The sequence below is a fragment of the Bos indicus genome, chromosome 8, assembly GCF_029378745.1.
Source record: "Bos indicus isolate NIAB-ARS_2022 breed Sahiwal x Tharparkar chromosome 8, NIAB-ARS_B.indTharparkar_mat_pri_1.0, whole genome shotgun sequence".
Classification (NCBI taxonomy): domain Eukaryota; kingdom Metazoa; phylum Chordata; class Mammalia; order Artiodactyla; family Bovidae; genus Bos; species Bos indicus.
The window spans coordinates 24,007,503-24,021,844 of record NC_091767.1 but is presented as its reverse complement, the minus strand read 5'-3'; the positions used below and the strand labels follow the sequence as shown (position 1 = coordinate 24,021,844).

The 14,342-nt window shown below is 39.9% G+C and overlaps 1 protein-coding gene across 2 annotated transcripts in view; it reads right to left on the bottom strand.

Moving 5' to 3' along the window:
• Positions 1 to 2,116: 2,116 nt before the first annotated feature.
• Positions 2,117 to 14,342, bottom strand: part of MLLT3 (MLLT3 super elongation complex subunit) — a 291,112-nt gene continuing 278,886 nt past the window's right edge. For both annotated transcript variants that reach the window (XM_019965889.2, XM_019965890.2), the window contains exon 11: positions 2,117 to 6,454. In XM_019965889.2, the coding sequence (XP_019821448.2) occupies positions 6,323 to 6,454 (132 nt within the window). In that variant the 3' untranslated portion in view covers positions 2,117 to 6,322. The remainder of the gene's footprint in view (positions 6,455 to 14,342) is intronic.

The window sequence follows — 14,342 nt, the reverse complement described above, 5'->3', positions numbered from 1 at the left end:
TCTTTCCAAAGAAACGTGTATAGTTGCCTAGCACTCAGGGGATAAATTAGAACAAATGGAGAGTTACTACACTCCATGCCATACATCCCATCCCCTAGACCTGGGACACAGGACAAGGAGGTGCTTTAAAACACCCGCACACACACACACACACACAAACCTCCTACCCTTTGATTCTGTGCAGAACAGAGACTCATATTTAAATGAATAAGCTAAGTTAAAACTTTCTCTCCTGGAACAAAGCAAAAGGAAAGCCTCTTTATGTTGCAGGGGCTATAGATGCCAGGGGCTGAGCCTGTCCCAAAGCTTCCCTCCGCTGCTCAAAAACTAAGCCAGCTTGCTGCATTTAGCACTTCTCCCCAGACCACCCACCCAGACACGGATACACAAACCACATGTGTGAGGAATGCTGTTCAGCTAGGAAATCGGTATCAGTATTTCAGCCTTATTACTTGCACAGACGGCCCTTTTAGTGCGACTCATTTGTTTTATCTTTTCAATAGCTTTGATTATTTTCTTTTAATGGCCTGGATTTATCCTTTTCTACCCTTTTGAAACTTCAGAGCTCCGCAGTGGGGGCCACATGTGCTGGGAGACGTGTTACCAGGCAGAAGGAGCAAATTGCTTTGCCTTCACGCACCACCATCTCCCTGTTCCCTGTGGCCACCTCTTCCGTGCACATGATCCCAACGCCCTGAGTTATTATCAGCGTGGACTCGGGAGCCTTCTCATTCCAGCAGTAGATTATTTTTGTACGGCTATAGGGCCCAGTTATAATTAATGGAGTGTTTTCTCGTTTGTGCCTTGTATGTCTCTCCCTAGCGCTTGGGAACCACACTGGTTACCCTTCTCTAATTAAGGGGAAATTAAGACCAAGAGGCTGCGCCGACAGCCCAGGGCAAGTTAACAACCTCTGGAAAAGACTGGAAATGCCTCCAAGAGGAAGAGGCCACATAAACAGGAAGGTGTGGATACTATTACCGGGTGGAGAAAGCAGAAGCATTGAAATGTGCTCAGGCTTTTCTAGTTGGGTGGTATTCTGAGCAAGGGAACCCATAAAATACCCTTAGTTACTCCACTAATCAGAACAAATGAGTCCATTCGTTTTGGACACCGTATCCCCAAATTGCCAAGCAGAGAGGTCTGGGCATCAGGTCTCGCTTCAGCTGCCATCTCTCTCTCCAGGACTCCCTGGGTATCCAAGTGGGAGTGCGATTCTGCATATGGCATGGGGTGGTGGAGGGGGAGAGTGGGGAGGTTTGGGGGGAGACTGAGGTTCAGTGCACTTCCCATGTGAGAGCACTTGGGAGACGACATCCTGTCTTCAGCAAGCCCAGGATGCTTACTCTGACTTTCTCCATGTTGGAGAAAATGCAAAGCCATTATTTTAAAATAAACAAATGAATATCTAGGCTGAAACAAGGGGAAAAGATAGTCCACTTCCAGCATGGTCATTAGAAAGCTTAGCTGTCAGATGAGCCCATCTGGGACTGAGGCTTCCACACCTAAAACCAGTTGCTAGTTGATAAGATACAAAGCAGTCCACTATCGTCCCCTCAAGGGCTTGTCACCTGAAGATAAGGTTTCTCAAATCTGACCTCTCTCTACTTTTAAGCAGCATTACATAGAGCATTACATCCAATCCCTTGGTTCCTTGCGAAACCAAAAGTATTCTCTCCTCTCTGTTGATATAGTCTTTCTCCTTCCTGTCTAAACAAGGTAGCATTTCTTGCCACTAGAGTAAATGCAAGACCTTTGTTAAGTTTGTAAACAGAACCTCCCAGAGAAAAAATGGGAAAAAGAAAAAAATACCATGCACAAGTAACCTGGTTTATTCCAAGAATGTACCCTACCATTTCTTGCCCAATCTTTGCAAAGCTTAAAAAATGTACTGGTTTTAGGACACAGAATATGGTGCTAGACCCTGGGGACTCAGAGATGAATGGAGCAAAACTGTGTCCCCAGCCGTTTCTCCTCTCACCATTCCTTAAGACCAGCATCACTTCTTGAGAAAGGCTGGGGGCTCATTTTTCTTGTATGCAAAGGGAAACCAAATCTTGGTCAAATGACTCTTAATCAGGAAGACTGTACGCTGAAAAGAAAATGGAGCCACAACAAATTTGATATGAATTTAAGTAAAACACCTATTTCTGTCCATCTGTACTTACATTTCAACATGGGTTTTAGAGACGGGAAATACATCTTAACGAATGCCTTGTAGTTCACATAGTAGCATCTACACACCATACACAGTGTATCTTTCAACATTACTACACATACACACTCCATTCAAAAAAGATACTGACAGATTTATAAAACGTACTGGCCTTGCACTGTTAATCTCAAGAATACAATTACTTAATTTATTTTTGCACTGCATGGTAGCTGTAGCCACCGTTAGGGATCTGTCAGCATTTCCATCATAACTCTACTTTCAGAATACCGGAGTTCAAGTGCCAAAATACATATTTACAGTTTACAGACAGTGGTGGCTTTGTCTTCCTTTGACTTCTTCAATGCATCTTTACAAGGGATATTCAAGGATGGCAGTGCCTACATAATAAAAAAGTATCATAGAAAACAAGAGGTCAAAAGATGTAGACTTCCAGTCCAAGACTCGACTAAACCATGGGAATCGACTCCTCAACATTCATTGCAGTTGTAGTAGTCTGTACATTATACTCATAGCTTTAGAGCAACAGTCCAAAGCAAGATTTTAAGGTATGTGTACGTATGGAGTACACAGCATTAGTACACAAAAGTGCTAAGGGTGGAAAGTAACAAGCATACAGCGAACTACTCCAGAGCAGATCACCTCCACAGTGAGAAAAATGAACACACACCATCCAATAGCAACACGGGCCATTTCCAACACGAAACATCCAACTCCGTTACCTAGGGACACCTAAAACATTTTAAGAATAAAGTCTCTCTCAAATACAAGTATGTCAACTTATTCACACGTGTGGGGCTCTAAATAGTATGTGGGATGGTATGCAAGCTGAAACTTTTTTTTTAAAAGAGTAGCTGGGTCTGTAAAAGTTACCAGCAGAAACATTTTTGGTAGAAGACGTGTTTAGTGGAAGAAAACCAATTTTATTGGTTCTTCCCACAAAACAGGTGGGTAATTATTCAGATTACAGCAATTTGCTTTGCAATTTAAAAATGTTTGGGACGCTCTCCTAGGAATTTTTTCTCCTAGAGATTTTGTCTCTTGATCTTAAGTTTTTATGTCCTCCCCTACTTTGACACAATATGCAAGCATATATAGACATATCTTTTTGTCTACATAAAGACAGGTGGATTACAGTGAAGAAACAAAATAGCTGCACGCATTTTTGTTGCTAACATGCCTGCTATAAACTAAGCATATCTTTTTCTAAATATCCAGCTGCAAAACCAGAGGCAAATGCTAATTGATAAGGGGAGGGGAGGAAGTACTGTACATAAATTGTTTTTTCCTTTGAATTGCTGAGGGAAAATTTAAAGTTTATTATACTCTGGTTGGCTTAAACTATATTCACACTCACCCAATTAATTTTATTGGAAACATCTATCATATATATATATATACATACACACACACACACACAAAAGAAATTAAACCCTGCCATTTTCCCTTCATGCTTAAAAAAAACTGAAGCCACTGTTAAAACACACATGTCAAAAATATCTTAATAGGTTTCAAAGGTGAGTGTACATAAGTGTGGCAGAACTCAGTGGGTTTCTAAGTATAACTATTAGAATTTAATTGAAAGGGGGTTTATCATTTCTGCATTTAAAAATCAGATGAGAGCAAAGAGTTCAACTTCTTAAAAAAAATTAATAATATGACTCTTATTCTATTGGAATTTCATGGAAAACTCATTTTTCTGTCTCAGTGAAGGGTTAAATTTTCCTGAATTTTATCCATTCCAGACAATATTCTAAGACATTTGCTTTATTACCTAAATTTTAGGCCTAAAGTTTATCACTGTAATAGCTTCCCTTCTTACTATCCTTTTTGTCTGCTTACTTCTTACATTAACCAGTTTCTTGGTCAGTAACCTAGGGAACAAAAACATCTTTACATTGCCAAATCACAGTTTTGGTCACACAATTTAAACACAAAAATAAAAATGGCCCATACTACATATATACATTTCTAGTTAAACTGCACAGATATTTTAGTTAAGGTACATACATTTCTGGCTTAATTAGAATGTGTGAATTAACATTTAGAAAAATTTCAAGAGTTTTAAATGTCGCAAACAATTCCATATAAGCATTGTCCGCCCCTTTCACCTGTAAAGTTAAAAAAAAAAAAAAAAAAACACAACTAAAACCATGCAATTCATCAGTCACCTGATGTTCAAAATGACTCAAAGTTCCTCTGTAATTAAACAGTGAGAAGTGGACTACGAAACAAATGCTTCAAGGATGGTCCTGCCAATCGTAAGAGTCATAACATTATTGAAAAAGTACATTTGTCCTCAGAGAGGATGCTTTTGAGAAGTAATTTACAAGGAGCATGGCTGTATTATAATTTTTTTTTAAGGAAAAAAATAGTGTCTTTGGATAGAAAAAAAACAATGTAAAAAAAAAAAATCCCCTTTTTAAAATGCAGAAATAACTCCATTATCAATCTGCATTTACATTCCTGCCCAAAAGAATGGGTCTGGAAAGACCATTTTCTGTACAGACCCTAGTTAATCTCTGTATGAAAAGACAGCATCTGGCGTGGGAATCAACAAGGGAGATACTGGTCTATTAGCACACATAGAGACTTTCTTAAGGCTGATCCAGTGAACGAACCTTTGGATCCAGAAGTATTTCTTCGTTTTCTTTTCTTTTCAGTTGAATTCCTAGTACAAAACCTTGGTGCTGAGCTGCTCGTATTTTGCATGTCTCCACTTTTGGAGAAGATGGAATAATGACACCAAAAGTACTTTGGGTTTTTTTTTTTTCTTTTAAAAATAATTTGCTTTCTTTTGCATGCCACAGGACAGATTTCTAGTTTCAAAACAGGGTACATCAAGAACAAAAATATCCCCCCTCCCCAACCATCTTTATTGTCAACCGTCTTTATTGTCACCAATACAAGAAATCCTTCTGGAAACATAAGCAAGTGACTAAATAGGTATCGAACCACTGAATCTACAAGTTAATACATAATCTGTTATGGCAGAATAATCAAGAGTTTTCCCCCAAAGAAAGATTTTAATTTTTCAAATATAAAAGAGGCTAAGAGGATCATATGAGAACAAACAAAGATCTCTTACTCCAGGTTTGGTGGTAAAGATGGGTAACACACTGGCAGCTGAAGAAAGCTGAACCTCTTACTAATAAATAGACCCAAATTAAGAATTTCTACAACATTTCTTTAGAAAACAGAATCAGAATTCCTTCTTTTTTTTTTTTTAAATGATGATCCTGTGGAATGCATTCACTTCCATATTTATCTAATATCATAACAGTGAAACAGACACAAGGATGTTGATGACAGCTCAACAATGTAGGATGCAGGACGTTTACAGGTACACGTTTGTTTAAAAGTCCTACAGGTTTATTGACTAAGGCTAGACAGCAATTCATATGATCCTATTTGGTGCATTTACTACCATGGTCCAAGATCATTCATTATATGGATACAGCCAAGGACTGTAACGTTCAGGAAAAAAAGACCACAAAGAAGAAAATCAGGGTGGCTATTTGGTCCCCCCAGTTGATCGTTTGTGTCCTGGAACTGGAAAAAAAGGTGGAAAATACAGACTGCAACGAGTTAAGGGACTTGGAAAAAGTTGCTGGAGAGTGGCACGGTATACGGAGTAAGGTCACTGGGCTTGGGATGGCAAGGGCGCTGCATTGAAAGAGCATCCACGGGACCGAGAGATTAGAATGTCTTGTGGTGTCATTCCCTCAACGACTCTATAGTATGCGATTAATAAATAGATCAGTTATGTAATAAGGCAGTGTGTTGAATATGCATTCGTCCTGTGGAATGAACCACCACAGAGAGAGAGACACGTGATACCATACACATTCTTTAAGTTTTCTCGTGTTGTGTTTGATCTCTTTGTTTTCAAGGCTATCCAGGCTAACTCTTCCCGGGGATTTCCTTGGAGAGAAGAGTGGTCCACTGAGGCTGGTTTGCTGAACCTCTCCTTTATCAAGAGATGATGACTGGCTTTAAAGAAAAATAAAGCTGAAGGTTGTTTGCTTTTTATTTTTTTCCCTTTTGGTTGCATCATTCTGAGTGTTTTCATATAAACAAACAAGGAAAAAAAAATCACAACCAAAAAAAAAAAAACAATAGTCTTTGATGCATCCAGTTGTTGTATCCTCAAGATGTTCCAGATGTTTCCAGGTAACTCTGTAGTTTACGAACTGTGGTTTTGTCCAGCGAGCAAAGGTCAAAATCAAATGTTGTGTTTGTGATATGAAAGTGTCCAGTTTCTTCTATAAGGTTCACAATCTAGAGGAGTGAAGAAGAGAAAGTTTAGGCAATAAGCAATAGGCGTCAAAATGCAAAAAGAGAGGGAGAGAGTAAAATATGGAACCCAAGGGGTTAAGAGACTCATTTATAGAAAGAAGGTCCCATATTATTGATGGCACCAAACTACCTCTTAGCCAATTTGGTAGGTCAAAGGAATATTAACCCTTTGAACTTCTCAATGAGAGCAGATTACCTGTTCTCATCATTCATATTCTTTAAACTGATTCCTAACTTTTAAGTCATCAACAGACTATTTTACTATAGGGGTGGGAGTGAGAATGGATAGTTAATGGGAGATACAATTTCAAGACCCTTTTAAAAATTACTGACCCAAAGGACAGTGGCTGTACTTAACAGATGAAAGGAAATTCCAGCCTAGGAATAACAAAACTCCTTATAAAAATATGTACATGCAGAACACATACCAATATAATGATCATTTTTCTTTCAGATTACCTTATTGTTGAAAGTTTAGAAAATGCAATAAACCCACCAAAAAAAAAAAGGAAACCATTTCCATCTCCACCTCCCTAAAGATATGGGTAGTGACTATAGAGGGGCTCAAGGAAGACTTCTGGGGTGCTGGGACTGTTTCATTGCTTGATTTGGGTACTGGTGACAAAAGATGCATTCACTTTGTTAAAATTGATCTAGCTGCACATTTTGTTATGCTTCCACAAAAAATAAATAAAAATCTATATTCATTCCAACAGTCATGTTCAGTGGATGGCCTTGAGCGTTTGGAGGTAATAAGTATTATCTACAGAAAGAAAAGATGCCTTGTCTCCCCATTTGGAATAGCTATACCTCATTCCTTGAATTGGCTCCAACTTCCAGAAATATGATCAACAGAAGTGGTGACAGAGTTACTGTTGGTTTTGCCCAGTTTTCAGGAGGACACTTTCTAAGGTTTCAACATTAACAATGATGTTGGTTATGATTCGAAAGAATTTTTTATCTTGTTATGTGTCTTTCTATTCCTATTTTACAAATAATTTTATCAGAAATAGATACTGTGCCTGGGCAGTGTGGGTTTTAGGTATGTTTGTTGTGAGTAAATTGGAATGGAGGGAGGTTAATTTCAGCAAGCTTTGTGAAGGAAAGAGGAAAATCACCATCAAGATGAAAGAAAAACTATTTGTGCAGAGAAACCAACTGGCAATCCATTTGGCTTATTTGTAGTTGTCTGTTATCCTCTATCACTTGCTTCTGTTCTTTCTCAATCATCCTAAGAGGAGTAATTTTAATTATTCAGTCTATTATTTATTCAATGAAGTTTTAGATTACCTAGTCTGGAGTTGAAAACAGCAGAATGGAAACTTTTGACCTTTTCTTCTTACAATTAGTTTTCTTCAAAAAACAGTAAATTTGCGAACTGTTTCCTATGGGTCAGTGGCTCTCAATAGAAAATGTGCTCCCCATTCCTGACATATTTGACTGCCACAGAAACATAAAAGGCACAGTGAACCTCATTCCAATTAATTGCACAACTCCAGACTGAGCTGTTATTGCCGTATTCAACTTCTGAAACTATTTTTTTTACAGATGTAACTGTGGGTTTAATAACAAAACCAGTTACTCCCCTTGCAAAATCATGACAGTCACAGCAGACTGCCTACCTCCTATTCATGTGTCCCTTCTTCTTTCCTAGCAGAAGCTTGACTTTCTGGAAGTGGCAATACACTGGCTTCCCAGACCCACTTGCAGCACTAGGCAAACACTGCTATTCACAGTTTGTCAAAAGTCACTGGGCTTTTAGGAAAAGTTTCAGAAGGGTGTGGACTATGGGCAGGTAGCTTTTGCCCTCTGCTCCCTTCCTGTCTGGAAAGAAGATGCAACTCTGGAAGTGCAACATCTGTCTTCCCCTAATGTGGATGAATCAACGAAATGAAAGATGGCAGAGCAGAGTGGCAATGAGTCTATGTCCTCGGTTCCATCTTTTAAGCCACCACACCAACCATGAATCACTTACCTCCAGGCCTATTATTATATGGGGTGGCAGGGAGGCAGGATGCAGGGGTAGAGAGGGAGCCTTACTTGCTTAAACCACTAGACTCAGGGTTCAATTACATGGATCAGGAGATTATCTGAAGGCGCGTTTCTGATTATGGTTAAAGTATGACATTCATGTAAGCATTTATCAAGCTAGACCTTATTAACACTAAAGATCTAAAATGAACTCTCGTTGGCTTTATTAGTTAATAGTTACAGGATAAGTCACCCCCATACATCTATATGCGTAGAGAAACACGCACACACAGCTATGTCCACAAATACAAGCCTTTCAAGGCAATCCAATACTTACTATATATTTAACATTAATTGAATCAAGAGTACTTTCCAGAGTAAATTATCTTTTTGCTACATCGATTAGAAATACTAAAGATGAACTGAAAATGTGTAAACTTCAGTACAGCAACAAACAGCCCCTTCAGAGAGCTCTTTTAGGATGGAAACAAATAGCCTTTCAATTTATGCTATAGAAGCAAATGACAATTATCCCAGAGTGTGGCTCCTCTTCTCAACGAGCTGGCCAGCAGGTAAATGCCCAAGCATTCAGAACAGAGAATCCTGAATTTGGCATATTTAATCCTGACTCTTTTCATACTGTTCATGGGGTCCTCAAGGCAAGAATAATGAAGTGGTTTGCCATTCCCTTCTCCAGATTATGGCATCCGGTCCCATCACTTCATGGCAAATAGATGGGGAAACAATGGAAACAGTGACAGACTTTATTTTGGGGGGCTCCAAAATCATGGCAGATGGTGACTGCAGCCATGAAATTAAAAGACACTTGCTCCTTGGAAGAAAACTATGACCAACCTCGACAGCATATTAAAAAGCAGAGACATTACTTTGCCAACAAAGGTCCATTTAGACAAAGCTATGGTTTTTCCAGTGGTCATGTATGGTTGTGAGAATTGGACTATGAAGAAAGCTGAGTGCCAAAGAATTAATGCTTTTGAACTGTGGTGTTGAAGAAGACTCTTGAGAGTCCCTTGGACTGCAAGGAGATCCAACCAGTCAATCCTAAAGAGATCAGTCCTCAATATTCTTTGGAAGGACTGATGCTGAGGCTGAAGTTCCAGTACTCTGGCCACCTGATGTGAAGAACTGACTCATTGGAAAAGACCCTGATGCTGGGAAAGACTAAAGGCAGGAGGAGAAGGGCACGACAGGGATGGTTGGATGGCATCATCGATTCGATGGACATGAATTTGAGCAAGCTCCAGGAGTTGGTGATGGACAGGAAAGCCTGGCAGTTGCAAAGAGTCGGACATGACTGAGCAACTGAACTGAACTGATCCCGACTCTGCTCTTTGAATGGCATTGGACAGAACATCAGAACCTCTGAGCCTCAATTTTCTCAACTGTAAAATGGGGACAATGCCACCCATTCTACCTATCATGCAATGTTGTTTAGAGGATCAAATAATATACAGAACATGAAGCTTCTTTATAAGCTGAAAATTGCTACACAGATGAGGGCAACATGATTATGACTACCATGTAAACATAAACTTATCCTTAATTATCCAGGAGGTAACTATACAACACATGAGTTTTCACACCCAGTGCTTTTTCCTCTGCTCCTCATTGACTGTTGGCCATTTCATCAGCACTAAAACAAATGAAGCAGGGAAAATGCCAGAAGCTAAAAGTCAGAAAAGATCTCCTTGAAATTAAAAAAAAAAAAAAAAAAGTATAATAAAAGTTTGCAGGAGAGAGGAAAGAAAACAGGGAGAATAGCAGCTGAAGGAAAGTAGTTGAAACAACAAGGGATTTCCCTGGAGGGCCAGTGATTAGGGTTTTGCCTTCCACTGCAAGCAGTGTGGGTTCAATCCCTGGTCGAGGAGCTAAGATCCCACATGACTCACGGCCAAGAAATCAAAACATTAAACAGAAGCAATATTGTAGTAAATCCAATAAAGGTGTTAAAACGGTCCACAGCAAAAACAAAAAAATCTTTTTTAAACGACAAACTAAAACCACAATGTGGGGGTAAAGAAGTACAGTCCTACATTTTCCCTTGAAAATGACAGGTAACTCACCATTGTAAGAAAATAAAATTCTGTGACTCAATCTAGTTGCTTACTAATTACTAAATAATAAATAGAAGAAAGAATAATAAAAATACCTTCTAGAAAAGGCCACTTGGTTTTAAAGCAAATAAACACATTTACTCACTAGGATATTCAACCCCCTCACCTCATGGGCACTGTACTATCTTGTAGGTTCCGGGGCTTCGATTACAGCTCTCCTGCCTCCTCCACAAACTTCACACCCCACCCTGCCTGCAGCCACACACACACAAAGAAACGAAGGGGATCTGATCACTCGCACTAAATGAACCCTGCATTTTTACAGGAGCTGGTAAGAATGCATCAAGGTGGAGGCAAAGACGGCCTTTGAGCAGTAGGAGTGCCAACAGATGGGGCGTTCAGGACTATTTGCCAATGGGAACAGCATTAATGATTTGAATTATTAGAGCATGAATCTACACCCTCAATTAAGTAAAGACTTCATAAAGAAAAATAAATGTGGGTTCCTTTCCAGGAATCCTGATAGTTAGAACATCAGAAACAGAGCATTAACATGCTTTATGGTAATGACACAAGCCACACAGCCTACAGACACCACCCCGCTGGTCCCTGAAGGACGCCCTGCTGCCATGCCATAGGATTCCCCGACCTGCAAATGCACATGCTGCCACCCTGGTGTCGTTACCTTGCATCAGACTGCAATGATGAATCTAACTCCAAAATAATAGTAACAGTAAAAGGCAGACTGACTGCAGAGGGGGAAAGCAGCCAAGGGCACGCGGTATGTTATAGGTAGTGAAGGAGGAAGAGCATGGAAATTGCTGAGCCCATTCTTCAGATGATGATGGTTGTGCAAATATTTGTGATGGATTATTTCCTGCCACATCAGCTTTGGAGGGGGTACTATGCAGGGTTTTTTTTGTTTTCTTTTTAAGGGGTAAGATCCACTTGTTTAAGTCTATGGCTTCTTCCCCCAACCCTGGTTATAAAAGTCATAAAAAATTATAAAAAGGCAATAAATTATTTGTAGTCTGATTTTACACATATTTACATATATATATATATATATACACACACACACACACACACACACACATACATATGTATGTATATAGGCTTCCCTGATGGCTCAGCAGTAAAGAATCTGCCTGCAAAGCAGGAGACAAGAGTTTGATCCCTGGGTTAGGAAGATCCCCTGGAGAAGAGAATGGTAACCCACTCTAGTATTCTTGCCTGGAGAATCCCATGGACAGAGAAGCCTGGCAGTCTACAGTCCAGAAAGTTGCAAAAAGTCAGACACAACTGAGCGACTGAACACACACACATACATATATATATATATTTTTAAAGGATTCTTTTCACCCAAACAGCCTCTTCACTGAGTGAGAAGTCATGAACAAGTTTTGCTTCCGTCTGGAGGGAAGTCAGGGCTGGGGTGAGCTAGGTCTTCCTGCAGAATGGCCCCTGCTGTGCGGACAGGGAAGCCCCGTCTACGGCTGTGACAACATTACTGGGGTTAGGAAGTGGGCCATCAGGCTCCAGTCTTCAAGGAATTCTAAAATACAACAGGAGATTCTCCAGGGTGGAGAAGATCACTTTCGGCAAAACACTTCTCAGGGAGAGTTCTCCACATTGTTATAACACTCTGCCATACCATTTATTCCCTATCTCCCTAAAGAAAATTCTGAGTATAATAGCTGTTACCTAAACTGCTGAACCAGCCTCTAAGGAAGCCCTGGTTTTCCTCAGAGGTTATTTTTTTTCTCCTGAGGAGGATGCAAGCCCAGACTCAGAGCTGGAACTGCAAGAGAGTTTAGAAGTCTTCAATCTCCCTTTCCAAATAAATGTTAGACATGTGGTTTAAAGAAGAATGAAATTATTAGTCAGTCCAAGGTACTGACATCTCTGGTTTTGACTGTGTCCACTGTACTACATTGTACCTGATGGAAAAGGGCCTTAAGAACACAGCCTCTCTTGATCCAATGCTTTCTGTTCATTAACCTAGATGCCGGGTGCCAGCACTGCATGATCCCAGAATAAAAAAGAGATAAACCATTTTTTGTGAGCCAAATAAAAATGTCAGGCCAGATTTTCTGATAGGATCCCTTTCATAGGAAAAGAACTGGGATAGGCTCCCGGGCTCACTAGAAATCCTGTCTCAGGTGCTATGGTCTGCATGGCAGAGGAGACAGACTCGGTGGAACGCAGTCCACAGGATGCGCAGCGCTCAAGGTGGGGAATAACGTCAGTGCTCAACAGTGCTATGCTTTACAATAGGAATTAATTAAGCAGTAAACCATGACAGGACATGCATCATGGTATCATAATCACAAGCCTCAGCTGCATTACAAGGCACAAGGCCAAAGACTGAGAGCTTTCAACCAGCCTGGGAATGCAATTAGGTTGAAACGCTGTGGGCCCTGGAGTGCCTTTATGCCAGGTTAAAAATTCATAGATATCACTCTCTCCCTCTAGAATGCTAAAATAATCCACTTCCATGAAACTCTCCTGTTAAGCCACCTTCCCTCATAACGCTTTCAAAGGTCAAAATAAAGGGCAATGTGAAATTGGGAATGCCAATGACACCCCATGGTAAGACCCTGCCCAATGGCACAGTATCCTCGATTCACTGGCTGGCTTTCTGTGAGAAGGGGGTCCCAGCGCTGCCCAAACATCTATCTTGCTCTCCTGTGAGACACTATTTAGGTCCAATTTGTTCAATAATAGCTTTATTAGACAGCTTTTCCACAGTGGTTCAGAGCTGGTGCTCAGGAAAAAAATGGGAAAATCAGCTAAATAGATTTACCATCACCATTCAGGCAATGGGCCCCAAATAATTGCCAAGTGGCAGGCTAACTGACTAATTTTCAGTTGTACAGAAAAAAATTGAAGAAAAATACTCTCGATATACTAGGATATGTCTTAGAGCAAGCCGCTCAGATCCTGCTCCCTGACCTATTGCACACTTAGATAGACATGCAAGAAATGCAACTTATCCTCAATTAAGAATTATAGGTCTGTAGTCTTCTGTTCAAGTCTGAAACTCTAGAATTTTAAACCTTATCAAACCAATCAGGGAACTTGCAAAGTTTGAGAGTATGTATTTATAGATTTAACCAAAAATGTACACAGAATATAAATGTGACCATCAGCCATTAAATATTAAACACACACACACATATACACACAGCTGGGGTAGATTAACTTCTAACATCAAGTCATTTGAAAGCAGTCTTTAAAAAAAATTCAAGCAGCAAAATAATCTACAAATCTACCCTGGAATTTAGAACACAACCTTCACTTTGAGTATTAAAGAAAAATTATTTTATCTTTAATTTTTGATGCAATGGGAACACATACTATAACCATATGAAAACTAAAAACCACCCTCCTTCTCAAAACATCAAATTGTACTAATAGAAATGTCCCCACTCAAAAGTATTCCACAGTTGAGTTCATAATAATAGAATGTATGTTAAACAAGATAAGACAAAAGAGGAAAATATTTATTTTCCTTAGAATAGCATTGGCAAAGGTTACTAAATTGAATCACAAATGTTTACAGCACTTGACTGCAGTTCTTATCACTGTTTTCCCATGAAACCAGAAGCCTGGCCCCAAAGGTTTCTGCATTCCTCCCATCCCTCCGTCAGCTCACATGACAGCATCAGATGGCTTGAGATCAGTATGTTGCAGCATCGTCACTTCCCCAAGTGCCCCGTTTCCATTGTCTGTGGCACCAAGGAAGCCCCAAAGCAGACTTCCAGGTAGCCTTGGAAATAAGCCCCTCCCCAAATACTCTGCAGGTGGCACTGGCCCAGAGA